The sequence below is a fragment of the Varanus komodoensis genome, unplaced genomic scaffold (assembly GCF_004798865.1).
Source record: "Varanus komodoensis strain SLA01 unplaced genomic scaffold, ASM479886v1 scaffold79, whole genome shotgun sequence".
Lineage (NCBI taxonomy): Eukaryota > Metazoa > Chordata > Lepidosauria > Squamata > Varanidae > Varanus > Varanus komodoensis.
Genome location: NW_025336467.1, coordinates 95,909 through 117,818, shown reverse-complemented (window position 1 = coordinate 117,818; position 21,910 = coordinate 95,909). Strand labels below are relative to the sequence as shown.

The window sequence follows — 21,910 nt, the reverse complement described above, 5'->3', positions numbered from 1 at the left end:
TTTATCCTAAAAATCGAACCGGGGTTCTACTCTCGTTCCTCCAAATGGAGGAGTTTAAGGACAAGCTCAGAAAATAAGAGAGTGCTATCACTGAGCCCATATAGCGGGGTGATTCCCCCCCCCCCCGCTGCTTTCAAACGTGGCCACTCCCAACCTGAACCCTTCTGGGGACTGCAAGAGGGAAGGATCAGAACCACAGGTGGGCTGGGTGTGGTCTTGGCAGCTGCCCTTGCATCACAGAGAAAGATTCGTGCCTAGTTTTTTTAAAAATTTTATCAGGCTTAAAAGAAAAAGACAGTGAATCTCAGCAGAAAAGACCCGTTTTCCGGACTTTTCCCGGCGCTGTTGGCAACTCTGGTGGCAGTGCAAGTGCATTGACCACGAGCGGGGTGCAAAGCTTTATGCCCCTGGTCCAGCGGCTGGCAAGGAAAACGAAAAGGAAAAGATCCCACATTGAGCAGAATTATTCGTGTGTTTATTTAATTTCTAAAGTGCGCTGCATGTTTTACACAGTCTGTAAACACAAATCATAAACGTGCAATTTAAAAAATAATACAAAGGGAGGAAAAGTTAAAGCGTTCAGACCTCTCAAAACAGCTATTAGATAACTGACAGAAATGGAGACCAAAAGAGCCGCGCGCACACAGGGTGGTAGAGTCCCGACCCGAGCAGGGCTACAGCAGAAGCGCGCAGCTTGACCGCGTTGAATCTTGAACGGCTAGGAGAAGGCGGGGCGGAAAGAAGGGGGCGGGCACGCGCGCTCCGCCGCCGCCGCTTCTGCGCAGCCGCGCCTCCCTCCCCGGCGGCGGACTCGGCTTCCCGGCGTGCCCCGCGCGTGCGCTTCCGGCTCCGCGCCGGACTCCATTTCCCGGCGTGCTCCGCGCGCGCGCTGTGGCCGAAGAGGACTCGCCGGGGCGCCGCTTCTGGTTTTCCGCCGCCGCCGACATGCTGGAGGAGGCCGGCGAGGAGGTGTTGGGCTCGGTGCTGCTGAAGGCCTCGTGCCTGCCGCTGAGCTTCCTGCTGGTGGTGCCCGCCGTGCTGCTGCTGCTGCTCGGGCCGCCGCCGGCCTCGGCCGCACACGAGTTCACGGTGTACCGCATGCAGCAGTACGAGCTGGGCGGGCAGCCCTACGGTGAGGCCCGGGCACGTGGAGAGCGGGGCGAGCCTCCCGGGCCCGCCGCGGGTTGTGGCTGGGCGACGGCCCGCGTGTGCGTGCGCGGAGAACGCGTGTCAGCGATTCTGCGGGCGCGGCGGCACCGGCCGCCCCCTGCTTGGCGAGGGCAGGCCGCGGCGATGCGGAGCGGAGCGTTGCGACACGTGTGTGCGGGTTGCGACGTGCCTGGGCTGCATGACTTGGCGGAAATGCCGGGGGCACGTTCTTGCGCATGTTTGCCTGGCGAGAGGGCCTGCCGTTCCCAGCATTCCCCGGGGGCAGGGCCTGCGCTTCCCAGCATTCCCCGGGGGCAGGGCCTGCGCTTCCCAGCATGCCCCCTAGCCCTGACTGGGAAATGCTGGGAGTCTTTGGCCAGACGTGCCTCGGAGTGGATTCTGATTTAGTCGGATGGTTGGAGCTTTTTAGCCGATCTGCATGATCCCCAGCAGATCTCGGAAGGCGGAGGGGCGAAGTGTCTTGCGCTTGGATGCGGCTGTGTATTGGATAGGCGCTTTATATGGTTGAAGGGATTCCACCTGTTTGAAAATGACCTGCCCATAAAATGTGCATTTGAAAGTAAGTTGGTGGGAAGCGGGGATGGAGCTGATAGGAAATGGTCCCGTTGACCTTCTGTGTATGCTCTGGCAGCGTATCATTAACATTAACTTGGAAAACTTCGCATCATTGCAGTCACATGAAGGAGATCAATCTCATGCTGTTTTCTCTCATAATGGGTTAAGATGGTAGCCCCCAGAAACCTTTATTTTTATTTTTTGCACCCCACTCTAATGGTCCGTAGTATTATTTTATTCCAACACTGTATGAGGGCGCTTGGCCAACTAATGAATGCTGACAGCCCAATTATTAGAAAGTTTGTTAAGAAGTTAACTCAGTGTGACTTACCTGTGAGTAGATACTGATGGAACCACAGTTCAGGTTTCAAGCAGGATGGGAGAGGCCCCTTGCACTGTAAAGACTCCCAATTTGAGAATTGTTCATGGCAATGGACAAGTATCCCAGAGGAAACCATCTGGAAACTTCTTTATCTCGTATCCATTTTAGGAAGCAAGAGGTGCTCCCTTGGGCTGGGAGCGTTGTGAGCAAACCTCGCCTGTTGGCTTCGCCAACTCCCACCAGACTCAGCACGCCCAAATTTACGCATCTGCATCTTTGGGCATAGTCGAACTCGATGTGTTCTGTTGAATTCAGTGGCAACCCACCAGGCCAGTAGCTAGAACACCCCTCTGTAATTCTTTGCTATTCTCACTTCGTTCTCCCTCCAAGGGGCAGCTCCACGTTTTTGTATTTGATTTTCTGGCTCTCTTGGCTAAGAAATAAAGATGAGCACTGCTCCCTAGAGTCAGACATGACTGCACAATGTCATGGGGAAGCCTGTACCCTTATTTCTCTCCACAATATCTATTGAGAACTGTGCTGGGGGAGGGAAGTGAATGGGGAAATAAGACTGGGACTCAGGAGATCTGACTTCTAGTCCCTGCTTGATCACGCAGCCAACTGGGTGACTTTGGCCAGTCATAGAATCTCAGCCCAGCCTACCTCACAGGGTTGTTGTTAGGATAACTTAGGGAGGAGAAGGAGCATTATGATGGTACCTCGGCTCGGGTACTTAATCCGTTGCAGGACTCTGGTCATGACCCAAACTGGTCATGAGCCAAGTCAAATTTCCCCATAAGGGTCAATGTAAATAAGGTTAATCCGTTCTGAAACTATTTGTTTTTTAATCAGAAAAATGTGAAGCAAAGTGACAAAGAACAACAAAGATCACGGCCATCTCCCTGCCCCCCCAGCGCAACCTTCTCCTCCCCCCCCCCAGTGTGTGTGTCATCCCAGCACACTGGGGAGTGAGAGACAGGCACGATCGCAGGTGTGCTGGAGGGGAGGTGGGTGCGATTATGCTGGTGGGGAGATGGCTGAGATCACGGTCGCACTCATGCGGGAAAGACGGGCGCAATCTTGGCCATCTCCCCCCACCCCCCAGCATGATTGCAGCCATCTCCCCACTCAGGGGAGGGGGATGGCCACGGTCACCACCCAATGCGGAGTTTGTGACCCACGTCAAGATTTTAATGAAATTTTTGTTCTTGACCCGATTGGGTCATGAACTGAGGCATTCATGAGCCGAGCTACCACTGTATGTAAGCCGCCTTAAGCATCTTGAAAGGAAAAAAAGGTGGGATATTAACCTAATAAACAAGTAATTAAAAACTGTTAGGCTGACTTTTCATTAAAAACTATTTAAAATCATAATGACTTAAAGCACATTTAAAGGATGCATGAGAGTCACTTGGCAAAGCCAGTGCTGTTATTCAGGCATTTTAAAATAAAATTTTGCAAGACTGCTAAAGCAAAGGGTGCGAACCTTAACCAAGAAACAGTTAGTTATTCAGGGAAGATTTTCTCAATTTAAAAATAACTTCAGTTGTCAGTGGAGGCTTGTGCAAGCTTGTAGTTGTAGGTAACCATGGAAGAGTTCGATGGTACTTCACAGCATAGGCAAGCATTGTTGGCAGTTCCCAGAGTAAAAGTCAAAAGTGAGAGGACAAGGCACGACTGGGCCATCATTCCCACCACCCTGTTATCCTGCAGAAAGAAAAACTGCAATATTTATTAAAAATGTTTTAATAAATAAATAAATAAATAAACTGTGCCCTGTGGAGCCTGTTTGGGTTGAAACAGGGGTTTTCCTTCAAAAAACCCAGCAACCTTTGAATGTTTCTATTTGTCCCAGTTCTTGTTAGCTGAAATACTTCATCTATAACTGTAAGAAGTCCTCCTCCGAGGATCAATTTTAAAGGCTGGGGGAAGTGGTGTACCTATTCAGCCATTAGCATGCTTCCACACAGGTGGGCATGTCGTGCCGGCTGGGGGTCAGACTAGATGGCCTGGGAGGCCCCTTCTGACTCGCTCTGTTTCTATGTTAAAGTTCCCGTGCAGGCCATATTCACAGATCTGGGGTGAAAGGCACTCAAAAGCCCTCTTTCTCTGTTGTTGGCAGGCACCCGGAACGCCGTGTTGAACACCGAAGCTCGCACGGTGGAGGCGGACGTGCTGAGCCGCCGCTGCGTGATGATGCGGCTGATGGACTTTTCGTACGAGCAGTACCAGAAGGCCCTTCGCCAGTCAGCTGGGGCTGTGGTAATTATTCTGCCTCGGAGCATCTCTGCAGTTCCTCAGGATGTCATCCGGGTAAGCCTCCTTTTACGAGTCATCGTCTCATGATGTGTGAACACGTGCCAGGAAACTCAACCCCCCCCCCCCCCGCCACTGCAAATTAGGCCAAGGATAACCCTTCTGGCCTTTTGGTGCCTGCTCAAAGCGACTTCTTTTCAACAGGCATTCTCAGTAAGGTACTCTTGTCCCCCGTACATCACTGAAACATTTCCTTAACATAAACGGATCCCTGTGTTGTTAAACAAATAACTAATGCAGGAGCCCAATTGAGACAGGCTAGTGTGAACTGGTTATTTTATTTATTATTTATTATTCATTTTATTTATTTATTAAAACATTTTTATGCCGCCCCATTCGCCGAAGCCTTATGAACCCTAGATGATTTTATTTGTCCATTTTTCGCTTTTTATCATCAGCTTTTCTTGAGTAGCTTATCCACGCAGAAGTAGAGAGGCCACGATGGTTTTCTGAAAATCAAAATACAACCTATCCCAGCAGCGCAGCGTAAAAGACTTGTCATAAACTGCCCATTTCTCTTCAGCAATTCATGGAGATCGAGCCAGAAATGCTGGCTATGGAGACCATCGTGCCGGTCTACTTTGCCGAGGAGGATAGTGAGCTGCTGTCCATCTACGAACAGACACGGGCGGCTTCTGCGTCACAAGGCTCGGCATCGGCTGCCGAAGGTAAGGCTTCCGTCGGGCAAGTCATGGCATCTCCCACTGGCCTTTGAGTCCGCCTTCCTCAGGCCTTCCAAGGATGGCCACTCATCCTTGCAACACTCTTCCCAAAGATGTTGAGCAGGTGCCCCTGCAAAGGAGGGCTACAGCTCAAGGATGGAGCCCTGCTCTGCAAGAAGAAATTTTTCTTCCCCATCCCTGGTTTTAGAGGGTCAGATCCTTCCAAACTTGGTTTGGTGCCACTAAGATGCTTGCCTAGGCTTTGAAGTGACCTTTCTCCTGGTTTGCTGCTTTTTGCTTTTATGACTTGCTGTTGTATTTGCCACTTCTGCTGCTTTTCCCTTTTCCTACTGATTCTTCTGCATTTTTGATTTGTTTGTATTATTATAGATACCCTTTTTGTCAACAAGAAATCTGTTCAGTAAGCAGGATTCTTCCCTTCAGATCATGCTGTGGATGTTTTCATTATACTGTGTCTGTTTTTAAAAATAAAAAGGTCAAGAGCGAGGTCGGATGGAAAATGTCCATCTGGATGATACAATGGCATTATATTAAATTCGGGGAAGGGAATTACATGGAAGGAAATTCAATAAGGTTTGAGTATCACACTTCATTCTTTTTTTGGTTCCTGTGTGAAGACAGCATTATGTGTGGGATAAAGAGAATGGTTTGCTAAGTACAGTTTGACATTTGTGGCACCTTGTTCCCCGAGGAGGAGGGTTGCAAGGCCTTGGTAACATAGAGGCCATCTCCCTAGCAGCGCTTCCATTTTCCAATTAATTTCTGCCTATTTAGATCATTTTTTCATCCCACATGACTGTTGACAAGCCTGTTTTCTCCTTTTTAGTATAAGCATTTATCGTCTTATCCTGAAAAAGAGAGGCCTAATCAACCAAAACATAAACTGGTACTAAATTACATCTAGCTTAATTGAGCAATGTTTTCTTAGTAACAACATTGTTCATAATAGTTATTTATTTTATTTATTTATTTAAAACATTTCTATGCCACCCCATCGCAACAAGCCTCGGGGCGGCTCACAACATCAATAAATAAACCATACAATAAAACCCCAATACAATAAAACCCCAGTGCCGTAAAACCTCAATAAAACCTCAGTGCATTCTCGGCTAAAAATTTAAAAAAAAAAGTTATCCATTTTGGGGTGAACTAAAGGGCAAATAATTAAACTGGAGGGATTGCTAGCTATCTTATCTGACTGTCTGAGTTTCTTTCCAGTGATCCAACATGAACGCTGGTTGAAAAAGCTCCTTTTTTTTTTCCTTTTGGTATTCCTGTTTTCTTTCCAGTTCTCTTGCACACTGCAACAGCCAATGGCTTCCAAATGGTGACCAGTGGTGCTCAGAGCAAAGCAGTCAGTGACTGGCTCATCACGAGCGTGGAGGTGAGTTGGAAGGCGCTTCTGGCACACTGATCTTTTGGTCTAACCTAGATGTGCAAATTCAGTGAGAGCCAGGCCCCGGTAGCCAAACGCTCGAGTCAGCCTTTGTCACCAAGGCTCCAGCCTCCCACGAGCTGTCTTTAGCTATTGCTCACTGTTTTTATTCTGCTCTGCTTTTCTGTATTCATTAGCATAATTATTTAAACAGAGCCAGCAGTGTGTGTGGCACTTCTGCAGAGTGAAGGGGGTGTGTGCCATCCAAACCCCGAAAAGGAGGGATGGAGAGAGATGAGTGGAGGTCAGCATGAGCTGGGAAAGCGTGTGTGATGATTTAAGCTGTGCTTGGCAAGATTTAGCTTATGTCTTTGTTGCGATGGGGGCGGCATAGAAATGCTTTAAATAGATAAATATATCTGCGGGATTGTTCCCTGCAAGGCACACGAACAGGTGCATGGGAGCGAAGTGAACCCACCCCCCCGAAAGGACAGGTTTTCAGGAGAAGCAAGAGAAGAGGGCACCACACTGATGTTCTAGTAAATACAGGGTGCCTTGGCTCACGAACGCCTCAGTTCACGACCAAATCGGGTCGTGAACAGAAATTACAGAAACATTTTGCCTCAAGTCGCGAACTCTGCATTGTGGGGAGATGACCATGATCGTGCCCGTGTTCCCTGCCTGAGCACGACCGCGATTGTGCCCATCTGTGGTCACGATCACAGTTGCACTCGTGCAGGGAACACAGGCTCGATCACAGTTCTGCATGTGGGAGGGGAGGAAATGGCCACGATCTTTGTTGTTCTTTGTCACTTTGCTTCACATTCTTCTGATTAAAAAAAAAATAGTTACAGAATGGATTAACCTCACTTACATGGAACCTTATGGGGACCAATGGCTCACAACCAATTTGGGTCACGACCAGAGACCTGGAACGGATTAAGTTAATGATCCAAGGCACCCTTGTGTTGCAAGCATAGGAAGCTGCAAGAAACAGTGAACAGTCTTTGATAGGGCAGGAATTTGAACAGGGGAATTTCAGGAGCAAAGGTTGGGAGTGTATAGGTGTGTGTGAGCCAGAGAGATAAGGAAACCAGTGCTAGAGCTTTAAAGCATTTACCTAGCGAAAGAAAAAAAAAAGTTTATATATTGTTTTGTGGGTACACTTGAAGCAATACCCAGTGCTGAAAGAATAAGAAAGAGTGAGGGTTTGTGTTGAATTGGCTTTGAGGGTGCAGCAACAGAAGTGACTGCGGCTGAAACATGTCATTCCCCTTCTAGGGACGGTTGACGGGTCTGGGAGAAGATCTACTTACTATTGTAATAGTAGCTCACTATGATTCTTTTGGAGTCGCCCCGGTAAGTCCCCCGTGTCTGCAAGAGCCCCCTGACGATCGCCATCATCAGTTATGGCGCATGTTGGAACGACCTAAACTCTCGCTTGAATTTATGTGCCATTGTGTGGAGTGTTCTTTGCTCTCAGGGCCTTTAATCTGATTCATGGTTTAATCCAGAGGGGAAGAGAGACCTGACTCATCAAAGCAAAAGGAAGTTGGCCGAGCTCCCTGCTGGGTACTTTGTCCTCCCCCATTTCCTCCTTTTTGCTTTCTTTCTTTCTGAGAGCTACCCCCAACTCTCCAAACACCCCCATAATTTATTTTTATTTATTTTTATTTATTTTTGGATTTATATCCTGCCTTTTTCCCACAAAGGGCTCAAGGCAGCTTACATCATTCCCCTCCTCCATCTTCTCCCCACAACAACAACCCTGTGAGGTAGGCTGGGCTAAGTCTGTGACTGGCCCAAAGTCCCCACTTGGCTCCATGGCTGAGCGGGGACTCGAACCCAGGTCGTCTGAGTCCCAGTCCCCTGCTCTTCACCACTACGCCACACTGGCTCTCAAAAATTGTAGAGATCCTGCTGACTCAACCATTTTGGGCCAAGACCCAGGCCAGAGGTGGGCCCCAATCCTCCTGTTGACACTCGGAGGCCTAAACAAAGGGTGGGCAGAACACACATTGAGGCACAGAATCATAGGAGGGTAGAGTTGGAAGGGGCCAGAGGGCCATCAGGTCCAGCCCCCTGCTCAGTCTGGACTCCCAGTTACACCATTCCTCTCCAGCGGCTGCCCAGCTGCACTGTGAGAGCCGCTTGCTCCTTCCTGAGTGACTTGCAGCAGATTGTGAGCAGAGTTTGACATCCAGTGATTTCAGAGTAGCAGGCACTAAACGCTCCCCCGCCATTTGGTTGCTCTGCTGAAAGAAGGTTGGGATGTGGGGGGGGGGGGGGCGTGTTGGAAACAAGAGTAAACTCGGCTCTGGTGCTGAATTGATCTTTCACTGTAAGTACGCAAGCGGCCTGCCCTCCGCTTTGCGCCTGGTGCTGGTTGGTGGACCCAGAGGTACTTGGGATAATAAGAGAAAACTGAATAGATCACGCCTCCCCTCCCGGCAGGGAACGGGAAGTGGTCCATCTAAACAGAGCTCCCTGGGGGCTTTGGCGAAGCTCACAAAAAGAGCAAGAAGGCAGGAGACCTTGGCGCTATCCGCCCTCAGCCTCTGGCACCCTGTGGCAGGCCGCCTCGGTTCTTCTCTTGCCTGTCATGGCCGACAAGCATCTTTTTTTTAAATATTATTAAAATTTTCAACTAACACTAAAAACATCAAACGTCACATACATCGGACTTACTGGGTCAACCCCCTACTACATATTTTTTAAACATTCTAAAGTCAAATTCAAATCAATTTATAATAATTTGAAAACATCTCTAAGTTTACGCCAAGTCCTGTTTCTCCAGCCAGTTATGGAAAGAATCCCAGGTTGGATAGAAGTCAGTATCCTCTTTCTCCTTCAACGATAAAGTCAATCTACCCATTTCTGCGCAGTCCAAGATCTTTCTTACAATCAATCCATCGGTGGGCAGCTCCTCACTTTTCCAATATTGAGCAAATGCAATCCTCGCCGGCCGGCAAGCATCTTTCCATCAGTGCGGGTGTTCAAAGATAGGCTGGACAGGCACATGGTGGGCATGTCATGAGCGGAGCCGGCTGGAGCCGTGGGTCAGACTAGATGGCCCGGGAGGCCCCTTCTGACTCGCTCTGTTTCTGTGTTTCTCTGTTTCCATTTAATTAGGTGATCCATATTTTTTTTAATTTTCTAAACTAAAAGTCTAGTTTGTGGTTTGTGGCTATTGCACCACGATGAGGGCAACGGTTCTGCGTCCTATTTCCTTCCCATTTGATGTAGCTTGCTTTGCATCCATCTCGTCTTCCTGCCCTCCACATCTCCCTCACTGCCGGGTCCCGAAATCTACCCGTTACCCTTCTTCCTTCTTTCCCAGTGGCTCTCCCACGGTGCCAATTCCAACGGCAGCGGGCTCTCCGTGCTGCTTGAGCTGGCCAGACTTTTCTCGCGCCTCTACACCTACAAGCGGACCCACGCTGGGTGAGGAAGCGTTGATAGTGCGGGGAGGGGGGTTCCTGTCCTGGGAGGCGCTTCCCTGCATCGACGGGTCGGAATTTAACCTTCCTCTTTACTCCCCGTGTTCAAACGGGTGCAGGTATAACCTCCTCTTCTTCGCATCTGGAGGTGGCAAGTTTAATTATCAAGGGACCAAGCGGTGGCTGGAAGACAACTTGGATCACACAGGTGAGAGGTTTGTTGCATTCCCGTGGAGATCTGGGGACTCCTGGGCGGGGTGGGCGGGTGCATGCATGCGTGTGGTTCTTAAGGCATGCGGGTTTCCTCACTGGTAGATACGGGGGCAGCCATCCTGAAGAAATAACTGGGAAATGAGCGTATGTCTTGGTTGGCAAGGACCAATAATTTCATACCTCTGGCTGCATCTGATTTCAGATTCCAGCTTGCTACAGGACAACGTGGCATTTGTCCTCTGCCTTGACACACTGGGCAGGGGAAACAGCCTTCACCTGCATGTCTCGAAGCCCCCCAAGGAGGGGACCCTGCAGCATGCATTTCTGAAGGAGCTGGAGCAGGTGAGCAAGGGCAGCGGCGTGTGTCGAGGTGGTTGCGGGAGCCTGCAAAGCAGAGGAAGCAGTGCTGGGCCCCCATGGCGGAGCTTTCCCTCGTGGGTAAGGAGAACATTTCCGCCTGGGAGTCACTAGGCAGGTGCCCTTGTAAGCAGCGTGTTCCTTAAAGCGATCAAGAGAAGTGGCAACAGCAGAAACAACACTGGCTGCCGTTAAATGAAAACAGCCAAGAGTATTGTGACACTCCCAAGGCGAGGTGCAGCTGAACTGATGAAGTGGGCCGCCATTGGCAAAAACGTATCACAATAAGCAAATTTGCTGGTGCAAAGTCTTCAGACACGTTTCTGCTGCAACCAGTTAACTTGGCTGCTCCCCTGGAAATCAAAGTCCGGTTTTAAGATAGCAAGATTCCATTTTTGTTTTTTTAAGTCCCTGTAATTGAATTGTCTTCATCACTCAGAGCGGACGGGTGATTAAGAGCGCAGGGCTGGGAATCAGGTGATCCGGGTTCTAGTCCCCACTCGGCTGCTGCTATTATTATTATTATTATTATTATTATTATTATAGCATTTCTATGCCGCCCCTTGCCGAAACCTCGGGGCGGCTTACAACATGATATAATACATTGAAATACAATAGTACATAATAAATTACCATTAAATATAAAAATACAAAGAATACATTGATTTACAAAAATAAAATTAAAATTATCAGTATAAAATAAAAATATAGGAGGAGAAAGAGAAGGAAGAAGAAGTTGCCCTGGGCAGATCATATGTTTTAACAATTGAAATGATGTTTAAATAAAAAGGTCTTTACCTGGCGCCGAAAAACCAGTAACGACGGTGCCAGGTGGACCTCTTTGGGGAGTGAATTCCATAGGTTGGGCGCCACCGCAGAGAAAGCCCTCCTCCGGGTACTTACTCTCCTAATTTCTTTCATGGAGGGTTCCCGGAGAAGGGACTCTCCCGCAGATCTCAAAGGGCGGTCAGGCATATACGGACGTAAGCGCTCGTTCAGGTAGCCAGGACCCAAGCCGTTTAGGGCTTTGTAGGTCATAATCAACACCTTGAATTGGGCCCGGGCTTCAATGGGAAGCCAGTGAAGCTGACGGAGGACTGGAGTCATGTGAGCATAACGCCCCGTCCCCGTCAGCAACCTGGCAGCTCTATTTTGCACCAATTGAAGTGTTCGGACTGTCTTCAGGGGAAGCCCCACGTAAAGCGCGTTACAGAAGTCTAGGCGGGAAGTCACCAGCGCGTGTGTCACCGTCGCCAGGCAGTCGTACTCCAGGTAGGGGCGCAGCTTATTAATCAGCCGAAGCTGAAGGAAGGTGTTCCTCGCTACCGCTGTCACCTGAGCTTCCAAAGAAAGCTCCGGGTCGAGGAGTACTCCTAAGCTGCGGACATTATCCCTAAGAGGGAGTGTTGCACCATTCATGACCAGGTCAAATCCACCCTCTCCGAAACCCGATCCGCCAACCAACAGGACCTCCGTCTTGTCTGGGTTGAGTTTCAGTTTATTGGCCCTCATCCATTCCCTTACCTCGGCCAAGCACCGGTTCAGCACAGCCACTGCCTCACCTGGATTAGTGGAGAACGAGAGGTAAAGCTGGGTATCATCAGCGTATTGATGATTCCGCAGCCCACACCTCCTGATGACCTCTCCCAACGGTTTCATATAGATGTTAAATAGCAGAGGGGATAGAATGGAGCCCTGTGGTACCCCATGGCATAGCTGCCATGACGTAGAGACATGGTCCCCCAGCACTACCTTCTGGAATCGACCGTTGAGATAGGAGCGGAACCACTGCAAAGCAGTGCCTCCAACCCCCAATCCCGCAAGTCTATCCAGAAGGATACCATGGTCGATGGTGTCGAAAGCCGCCGAGAGGTCCAGAAGAACCAACAGGGATGTACTCCCCCTGTCCTTCTCCCTGCACAGGTCGTCGTACAGGGCGACCAAGGCAGATTCAGTACTGTACCCGGGTCTGAAGCCGGACTGAAATGGGTCCAGATCATCAGTTTCATCCAAGAGTGCTTGGAGTTGTCCCGCCACCACTCGCTCCAACACCTTGCCCAGAAACGGGATGTTGGCCACAGGTCTATAGTTAGTGGCCATCTCTGGATCCAGTGACGCTTTCTTCAGGACCGGTCGTATTACCGCCTCCTTTAAAGTGGCAGGCACTCGACCCTCCCTCAGAGAAGCGTTAACCACTTCCAAGATCCAGGTCCCAATCCCGTGCTTGGAGTTATTTATTAGCCAAGCTATGGGGCCAATGGGGTGTCTTGGGGCCAGTCACAGATTCTGAGCCCAACCTGCCTCACGGGGTGGTTGTTGTGGGAATAAGATTGAGAGAGCAGGAGGAAGAGAATTATGTCAGCTGCTTTGAGTTTGTGGTAATAAAAAGTGGAACGTAAATCTAAGAAAGGAGGGAGGGTAGGTTGGTTTGTTCCTTCCAGGCTCACACCCACCACGGAGCCAAGCTCCTAGACTGTCTCATGTTGTGGGGATGAAGCGAAGCATCTCTCCCGTGAAACCGCTCCAGCGGGACCTGGAGAGGAGCCGCTTTCAACGGCTTGGCTTTCTCGTCCCGGCCGCATCCCTGCAGGTGGTTGCCAGCCAATTCCCGGAGGTCAGGTTCTCCATGGTGCACAAGAAAATCAACCTGGCAGAGGACATACTAGCCTGGGAGCACGAGCGCTTCGCCATCCGGCGCCTGCCCGCCTTCACCGTCTCCCACCTCGAGAGTCACCGTGACGGACTGCGGAACAGCATCATGGACGTGAGGTCAGCCGCTGGGTGGGGAGGGCCCAGGAGGGCAGGTGCCGGGGCTGCTGGGGTGGGCGCCCTTGCTCTGCTGGAGCACACATGGTGCAGTGATCCAGGTGCCCCCTTCCCCTCTGCAAGGGTCTTGCCTGGAAGGTCAGGGCATGCCACATCTGAGCAAAGGTCCAAGCATTTGGCACCCTCCTTCCATCAGGGCCTGACCTAGAACGTTCTTGAGGACTTCGCAGGCCTGAGAGCAGCCCTCCTCTGTCCTTGATCCAGACCTCTGTGGCAGACTGCCTCTGTATAGGGAGGCTCCATTTAGCTATCAGTAGACAGAGACCCAGGCTGCCGCTCACCTCTCATACTTGAGTAGGAGGTGGAAGGCCTCACGGAAGTGAATTTCCTCCCCTGCACCAGGGTTGGGCAAATTTTAGGAGGTAGCCCATAGCCAGGAAGGCCACTGGTAGCCTCCTCCCCTGTGAATCTGTCCAATGTTAAACAGCGTGTTAATATGAAGGGGCCAAAAGCCTTCCTTAGAGTTACATAGATTTGAGGGGGGAACGTGAAAGTGATGGAATTCTTGATTGTCCCATCTAGATTGTGGGTGGAAGTTTGGGGGTAATCATTTAATGTCCCTTGCATATGTCATCAAGAGAAGGAAGGTCCAGTTGCTCTTGTTAAATTGAATTTATAAGCAGGGGCCTCTTGTATCAGACAAGCATGTTGAAAAATGCCTGGCTGGCTGGTTCTTGCAATGAAGCTAAGGGGATAAAAAGGGACTGGAACAGTTGTGTATCTGCTCAGATCTGCAGAAGGCAGCTTTTCCCTTGCCAACTGAGTTTGGGGTGGGTGTCCTCATGAAAAAAAGTCCAGATGTTGAAGGAAGAAGTCCATGGGTGTCTTGCATGGTGTTCAAGCTTCCCAGCTTCCCTTTCCTCCTATGAGCCTTCCCTCTGTTTGAAGGAAAGCATTAATTGGCAAGCTGCCTTCCGTAAACATAGAAACAGAGCGAGTCAGAAGGGGCCTCCCAGGCCATCTAGTCTGACCCCCGGCTCCAGCTGGCTCTGCTCATGACTTGCCCACCATGTGCATGTCCAGCCTGTCCTTGAACACCTTCACCGATGGGGCCTCAGCCGCCTCCCGTGGGAGCCCATTCCATACCCTTGGGGTCCTAACCGTCAGGAAGTGCTTCCTGGCATCCAAATTGAACCTGGGTTCCTTGAGCTTTACTCCGTTGGAGCTCATCCTGCCTTCCCCTGCAGGGGAGAACAGGTCTCGACCCACCTCCGTGTGACACCCCCTCACACACCTGTATGTCGCCAACAGGTCCCCTCTGAGTCTCCTCCCCTCCAGGCTGAAGAGGCCCAGTTCCCTCAGTCTCGCCTCATATGGCTTCCCCTGCAAACTGGCCACCAACCTTGTGGCCCTGCGCTGCACTGACTCTAACCTGGCTATATCCTTTCTGTAATGAGGGGCCCAAAACTGAGCACAGTACTCCAGTTGTGGGTGCACCAGAGTCGTGTAGAGTGGTAGTAACACCTCTCTCAATCTGGAAGCCACACTTCTGGCTATGCAACCAAGGGTGGCGTTCGCCCTCTTGACCACTGTGTCACATGGCTGGCTCACGTTCAGCCTGCAGTCGACCAGCACCCCGAGCTCCCTTTCACAAGTGCTGCTCTCCAGCCACTTGTCCCCTAATCTGTACTTATGGCACCCATTCCCATGTCCCAAGTGCAAGACCTTGCACTTATCCACATCGAACGCCATCCTGTTGTCTCCTGCCCACTTCCATAGTCTGTCCAGATCCTTCTGGATCCAGAGTACCTGCTCCTCAGTCGTGGCCACTGCCCTGGTTTTAGTAGCATCTGTGAATTTGATCAGCAGACTGTTCACCCCAGACTGCCCCCGGTCTGGGCACCATGTTGCTGGCAGAACCCTCTTTTGTCACAAGATCTGAACAGAAATCCAGAGGAACTTCTGACACACCGTTGCCTTTTTCTCGCAGAGCACGAGTGGACCCCAAAGTACTAACCCGCAACACGCGCATCATCGTGGAGGCGTTGACACGGGTGATCTACAACCTAACAGAGAAGGTAACGCTTTCCTCTATGGCTGCTCTTTCCTGGCCGTGTTGGCCACCTCCCGCCACAGAAGAGGTATGGTTGCCTGGCATGGGCAACCTTCCTTGTTGGCTCGCCTCCTTCCAGAACCTTCATCTCTTTGCAGATGTGCCACCTCGCTGCAGCACAGGGAGAGATGGGGCGGCCCAGCTTGTCCCCTCTGCTGTGCTGCCGGCACAGCCGTCTTGGGGCTCTGCTCCTGCTTAAATGGCCCCTTTTCCAAGCTGTCTGTTATTCCATATACTGACAGTGTACTCAGGAACTGAGCTTTGGTGGCCAGGGAAAATAATCTGGAGGGAGGGCCGAACCCTACAATCTGACAGGAGGCTACTGCTGAGGGGCAGTGTGGGGGGGGAGTATCCCAAAAGAAGGCCCAGCAGGCTGGCGCACCCACCGGGGCAGCAACCTTTTCTTCCTCGCAGAAACGATGGTGTAGCTCTCACTGCCCCAGTCCCCATTTCCCTGTCGACTTGGAAAATGGCAAATCCACTAGTGCTGATTCACTTTTCCTTTAATCTTTGTATCGTACCTAGAAAATGTCAGGGACTTTTTAATAAATGGAGAACAAAATCCATTCTGCCTTGACTTTGCTGCTCTGCTGCCTCTGTTTTTCTCCAGGGCGTGTCTGCTGCTCTGCAGGTCTTCACAGAGCAGATGGTAAGCCAGCCTCGAGGGCGGGGAGGATCTAGGGGGTCTTGCAGGGGATTTACCCCGCAGAACAGGCGGACTGCCTCTCGCTTCCCTGCTTCTGCAGCAGATCCAGCAAGAGCAGATGGAGTCTGTGATGGGCTGGCTCACCAGCCAGCCAAGGGCTGCCCAGCTGGTCGACAAGGACAGCACCTTTATCAACACGCTCGAGTATTTCATGAGCCGCTACCTGAAGGATGTCAAGCAGCACCACGTGAAGGCCGACAAGCGGTAAGGGTGCTGAGGAAGGAATGTTTTTGGTACTCGTGGATACCTCCATGGTGGGTTGTCATGGGAGCCCTGGCCAAAAACAGCAACCTGCTGGAAAGACTGGGTCTAAGGTAGAGGCGGATTCAGTGAAGCCCTGTACACTGAACTTGGAGCCACGAGTTCCAGCACCAGCAGGGGTCCCAACAGGCTTACATGTCAACATCACAAAGCCAAAATAGATTTAAACGGTCACAAGATGAAACCAATAAAAAGCTCACTTAATGACAACAAAGCAGAGTGTAAAATCAAGTCTATAATAAAATGCTCACGGAATGAATTGATTGTAAAACAACTGAAATAGGCAAATGATCATGGTGTTTTGTAAAATAAAATAAACTAGCAGATGTAAAATTGTAACAGATAAAATGTGAGAATATTTAAAGAAGAGTTTTAGTCTTTTACAACAGAGCGTGTGAGTTGAAAAAACATCCAGAGGCAGAGCAGCTGAGCAGGTGTCTAGACACACAAGCAGGGCAACAGTGCCTATGATGGTTGCAGGATTTGGGCCTTGGGCAGAATTTTCTCTTGGGTTACACTAACCTTCCCCATTCCCTGCTTTTTGGGCACTCTTGTCCTTTTGATTTATCACCCATTCTCAGGGGTGCCCCATCATTTGTGGAAGTCCCTCCCCAAGATTTTTTTTTTTTTTTCAATTTATATCCTGCCTTTTTCCTGCAAAGGGCTCAAGGCAGCTTACATCTCCTCCTCCATCTTCTTCCCAAAACAACAACCCTTTGAGGTAGGCTGGGCTGAGAGTCTGTGACTGGCCCAAAGCCACCCAGTTGGCTCCACGGCTGAGCGGGGACTCAAACCCGGGTCGTCTGAGTCCCAATCCCATGCTCTGAACCACTACGCCACACTGACTCTTGATATGGCTCCTTTCCGGGCCAGCCTGTAAGGCTTTTTTTTTTTAAGTCTCTGCTAGCTAAAGAGGGTGCTTAGTGCTTTTTGCTGAGCTTTTCCACTTTTTTGGCTGCTGCTGATTTTGCTGATGCTTCCTCCCTGCTTTTTTCTTGTTTGGAATGATGTGGACACTGATCCCGGGTGTTCTCGTGCTTGAATTTTTGCCATGCTTTGTATAAACTCACCCTGGATTTTCAAAATTCTAGCACACCACCTCAAAGGATAAATAAATCATTCAGATCCGTGGTACAGAGTATTGCTGGCAGACCTTTGCCAGAAGGCAGTGTCCCTCAGCTTATGCCCTCGTCTGTTGCGAGAACTTGAGTCTTCCTTTTTCCAGGGAAGGGGAGAAGTTGTATATGACAGGTGGCCCTTTTAAAGAATCCCCAGGCTGCATGGATGTGGCTCAGAGGGGATGACACCTTGACTCGGCAGGGAGACCTGGCAGAGCTGTTGCAATGCGTGAAGTCGCTTGACCTGAGGTTTGCTGCCGTTCCACAGGAGTACAAGCAGGAAGGCTGGGAGAGATCTCAAGTTCCAAAGATGCCTCCCTTTGGCCAGACGCAGGGTGGTTAGGCGAGGCCAGAGCTGCCAGCAGCCTCCTGTGCTTGCGTTGCCTCTGCAGATCGCAGCCAATTTTAATCCTTCTGCCTCTCTCCTCTCCCCTTTAAACACAAATACACAGGGACCCCGAGTTTGTTTTCTACGACCAACTGAAGCAAGTCATGAATGCCTACAGGTAAACACAAGTCCTCTCACTCGGTGATTTGTATTCTCCCGACCATTAACGGGGTGAATGTTGTGGTGGCTGAGCTGCGGGACCTGACCTGACAAGCTGGGCGAAGAGCTCTTGTGGACGGTTATCCTCTTGACCGAGGCGAGCGCAGGGGAAGTGTTCGTATAAGCTCGTCTTGGTCTCCAGCCTGCGATGGCTGACCAGGCTGCAGCCACATCTTGGCCAGCCACGCAGCGGGAGAAGGTGGCTTTTTCGTTGGAGGAGAGGTGTTCAGTCTTGACCAACCAGGAGGGATCCATGGGGAAACCTTCTGCTCCCGAGCGTGTTCCTTACTCAGCTGCAAAAGCTGGGGCGAGAAGCCCGGAATCGATCAATCTCCCCCTCCCTCTCCCCCTCCGCAAAAGGATCACGTGTTGTTCCGTGCGAAGCTTCATGCACGGTGTGTGCAAACATGGCATTTGTTTTTCAGGGTCAAGCCAGCCATCTTTGACCTCCTTTTGGCTTTCTGCATAGCCGCATACCTTGGAGTGGCGTACGTAGCAGTCCAAGTGAGTGCAACACACTGCAGCTTGTTCTGGTTCCTTTGTTTTCCTTTTTAAAGAAATCCTTCCTTGGAAACTTGGGGTGCTTATTCTTTGCAACACCCCCTGAAAGTCCAGTGTACCGAAAGAGAGAGACTGGCTTAAAATCATCCATAAAATGTGGAGATAGAAACACTGAGCTCTCCTGTCCCAGTCCAAGAGCAACCATCCCTAGATAACAACTCCCATCATGCCCAACTGGACTTAGTAATCCAATCCACTGCTAGGCAGCAGATTGGTCAAGATTAGTATATCAGATTGCGGTCCCTCAGTGGCATTCTGAACTCCAAATGCTCCTTTTCTGAAAAAAATATCCTCCGATTTTCAGAGGCACTTGCCATACAATGCAATCAGCATGTTTATTATTATTATTTCAATCTATTTTCCACAACTATAGCCCGCTACTGGGCTCCCTTTGCAGCTTACAACAGTTGAAACAACTTCCTTCATGCTTTCCTGAAGAAGTCTAATATTTGAGGTAACTAACTGTGATCTGGTCAGTGTTTTACCCCCTTGCTGTCATCAAGAGACTTGTGCTTTTATAGTTCAGCTTCATTCAAATTGAAAAGCTCTTGTGATTGACCTCAACAAGGCCAAGCTCCTATTCCACATTTCACACTTGTTTTTTTTTTTTTTTCCTCCGAGATCAACAGCCTCTTTCACACGTGTGCTTGGAGGGGAAAATATCAAGCCATGCTAAAGAATCTTGAGCTTCTTTCAGACTGGCACATTGTGTTGTGTCGTAATCCTGCATGCCTGCAATATGCTTAATATGCCCCAGGCTGGTACAGAGTTGAACCAAGTTGCTTCTGAGATTTTTCAGCCCCCTTCCCTGCATCTGTTTGGGCTAGGTCTAGGACTAATCTCGACTTGACTCGACTCTAGCTTTAACCCAGGGCATCAATTTGTTCTCTTTCTTGTTTATGCTTTTTTTTAGCACTTTGGTCTTCTTTATAAGCTGGTGCAGCGGTTATCCCTGAAATCCAAGCAGCAGTGACAAAGCGATGTTGTCAGAGGAGGACCATCTTCTTCAATCTGAGGCACATTTCCCTGTTCTCTTTTGCCACCCTGAGACAGGGAGCAAAGCGGAGATGAAAAAATGCTCTTCCAACTCCCTTGCATTTTTGCAAACCCCTATTTCTTCCCTCTCTCACCCCTTCCCTGGGGCAGGGCTATGACTGTACACCTTTCAGAATGATCAGAAAGGGGAGCCCTGTCTGTCTTCCCACCCGCTTGGAAATTATCCTCTGAGCAAAGATACTTCCATAAATTCAGAGGTGCTATACCAGAAATGACACTGTGCCATAGTTCCCACCTTTGGAGGGCAGAAAGCTTGGGCAGCTTGGGGCAAGGGCCTGCCTGTCAAATGGAGAACTTGAAAATGGGGTTGGTTCGTTCTTTGTTTTTTAAAAGTGCACATGTAAATTAAAGATAATGAAGAGGTTTCTCCCTGTGTTTGCGTGGTTCTATCCTCTTAGCCTCTGACTCGGGAGAACACCAGCAAGAAGGTTGGTTGGTTGGTTTGTTGGTTTGCTAGTTCATTTTCATACTGCCCATTAGCCGAGGCTTTCTTGGCAGTTAACAGTGCTCTGTGGAGTGGGGTAGCGGTCAGAAGATCGTCAGCTTCGCCCTTCCTCCCTGGGCACCTTCAGGAAGAGTTGCGCAACGGGTGTTTCTCATATCTCCACTTCGCATTCTGTGCTGAAGGTGGCCGGAACCTTGTGAAATCTTGAGCAAAGCCAAGAGTTCTGCGAGGAGATGTTTATTTGGAGAACAAAAGAGGGTGCTTGGTGCAAAGGGAAGAAAGAAAGCTTTTTTGCAAGGCTTCCTGGGGCAGCGACAGGCCCCCTCTCCCATCGTGCTGTGTGAGGCTTTGCGAGGGAATGCCCCTGACCCCTTGAGCGTAGTTCAAAACAGCCCATGCTCCCTGTGTGGTTGCGGCAGGGAACCTCCCAAACCTCAGTTGTTCCCCCGTTTACAGGGCTACACAAACGGGGAAAGGACACACTTCTGCTTGGGTGCATTATTTTTACCAGTGCTGCCTCTGCTGATGTCTACACCAGGACACGTGGGTAAGCCCTGGGGAGCATTTGAATCATCCATCCCCTGGTTTGTGCTCCACGGAGAAGCTCTGCATTTAATGAAAATGTTGCAAAATGCTCGGGGACAAGGAAGCTGCTTATTTGTGCTCCTTCAAACCATGATGGTGTCGTAGGAGTTCCTGCTGAGCCATGTTGCATTCTATCCTGTGAAATGGAAAAAGAAAGAGGAAAACGCAGGGGGGTTTTGGGCTTTTTTTGACAGCGAAGAGTTGGTGGGGAGCATCTTAAACCACATCTACCCTGGATTTAATGCTAGGAGCGCTCCTATTTTGAGCTGGTGTTTTACCTGAGGGCCAGAATGCATCATTATACAAGCATTTGTTACACATGACCAGCAAATAGCAAATCCTTAAAACCTTTAAAGATACCCAATCCTATTAGAAATCCTATTAAGAGAAATGGAGAAGCATCCTCCCATACAAGGGGGTCCAACTTAGGAATTCTGTTAAAGCGAGCTTCCTGGTTATAAATGCTTAGTTAAAATGGCTCGGTTATAAAAATAGCTCATTTTTTTTAAAGTCTTGGAGTGGGCATATATTATATGATGCTTGTATTACTGGGTTTTTTGGCAGTTCAAGGAAGAGCAAGTATACATATTATAAACTAGAAAACAGGAATACTAGAAATATTCTTTTCAATTTAAGGACCTCTGGAGGTGAAAATCCAGCTCAGTTTGGGGCTTTGTCCAAAAGGTCTGGTAATGTAAAAGCCAAATAACAGCTTAGCTTGCCTCAGCAAAGGTTTTGTATTCCAGAACCAAAACAGAGGCGATGGTGCTCCCATATGCATTACATGAAATGGTGATTCTCCCTCGCATTGGAAAGCATACACGTCTTCTCTGCGAACTTCTACTTAAAAGCTGGAAAATGCTTTTATGATCAAAAATACATAAGATGGAAAAGTCCATGCTGGGGAGTCTGTAAGGGCACCGAAGAAGTCGGTCCGTGAATAATAGGCCATTGTAAATCCTCTACCCATTAGCAAATTGGAAATGTACTTAACCGTTTTAAAAATGCCAGTTCATTTTGCATCAAATTTGCTAATGGGTAGAGAGAGATTTAAAATGGACTTTTAAAACATTCCCATCAATTTCACCTAAATGTTTTTATTCCATCCAAGACTGCATGATGCCATTTCTGCCCCCACACCCTGTGAAGTAAGCGGTTAGGCTGTGAATGTTACGGCAGAGATTTGGGGTTATCCTGCTCAGATTCCAACATGCCCAGAGGGCTTGTGACCAGCCACAAAATCCTCCTTTTTTTGGAAGCCAAACTGACCCGGCTAAAAGAAAACTTGCTCCAGAACCTAAGTCCAAGGCAGACGAGTCTG

General features: G+C 49.6%; 1 protein-coding gene across 2 annotated transcripts; it reads left to right on the top strand.

Annotated features, from left to right (window-relative positions):
- The first annotated feature begins 881 nt into the window (after positions 1 to 881).
- On the top strand, positions 882 to 19,926 carry NCLN (nicalin). Of its 2 annotated transcripts, none has more exons than XM_044453478.1 (15): positions 882 to 1,132; positions 4,170 to 4,360; positions 4,887 to 5,031; positions 6,336 to 6,430; positions 7,703 to 7,780; positions 9,762 to 9,865; positions 9,981 to 10,069; positions 10,277 to 10,416; positions 13,022 to 13,200; positions 15,188 to 15,275; positions 15,921 to 15,959; positions 16,060 to 16,220; positions 17,848 to 17,901; positions 18,368 to 18,446; positions 19,417 to 19,926. In XM_044453478.1, the coding sequence occupies exons 1-15, from the start codon at positions 946 to 948 to the stop codon at positions 19,474 to 19,476; spliced, it is 1,689 nt and encodes a 562-aa protein (XP_044309413.1). In that variant the 5' UTR covers positions 882 to 945; the 3' UTR covers positions 19,477 to 19,926. The 2 variants fall into 2 exon arrangements, with proteins under 2 accessions (XP_044309413.1, XP_044309412.1); XM_044453477.1 differs by having other exon boundaries at positions 16,057 to 16,220.
- Positions 19,927 to 21,910: the final 1,984 nt, after the last annotated feature.

Bases quoted from the DNA above. Each gene is read 5' to 3' on its own strand.
- NCLN (XM_044453477.1), top strand. From the start codon at position 946: ATGCTGGAGGAGGCCGGCGAGGAGGTGTTGGGCTCGGTGCTGCTGAAG. The intron at 15,276-15,920 runs GTAACGCTTTCC...GTTTTTCTCCAG, and splicing joins TCTACAACCTAACAGAGAAG to GGCGTGTCTGCTGCTCTGCA. The intron at 15,960-16,056 runs GTAAGCCAGCCT...CTGCTTCTGCAG, and splicing joins AGGTCTTCACAGAGCAGATG to CAGATCCAGCAAGAGCAGAT.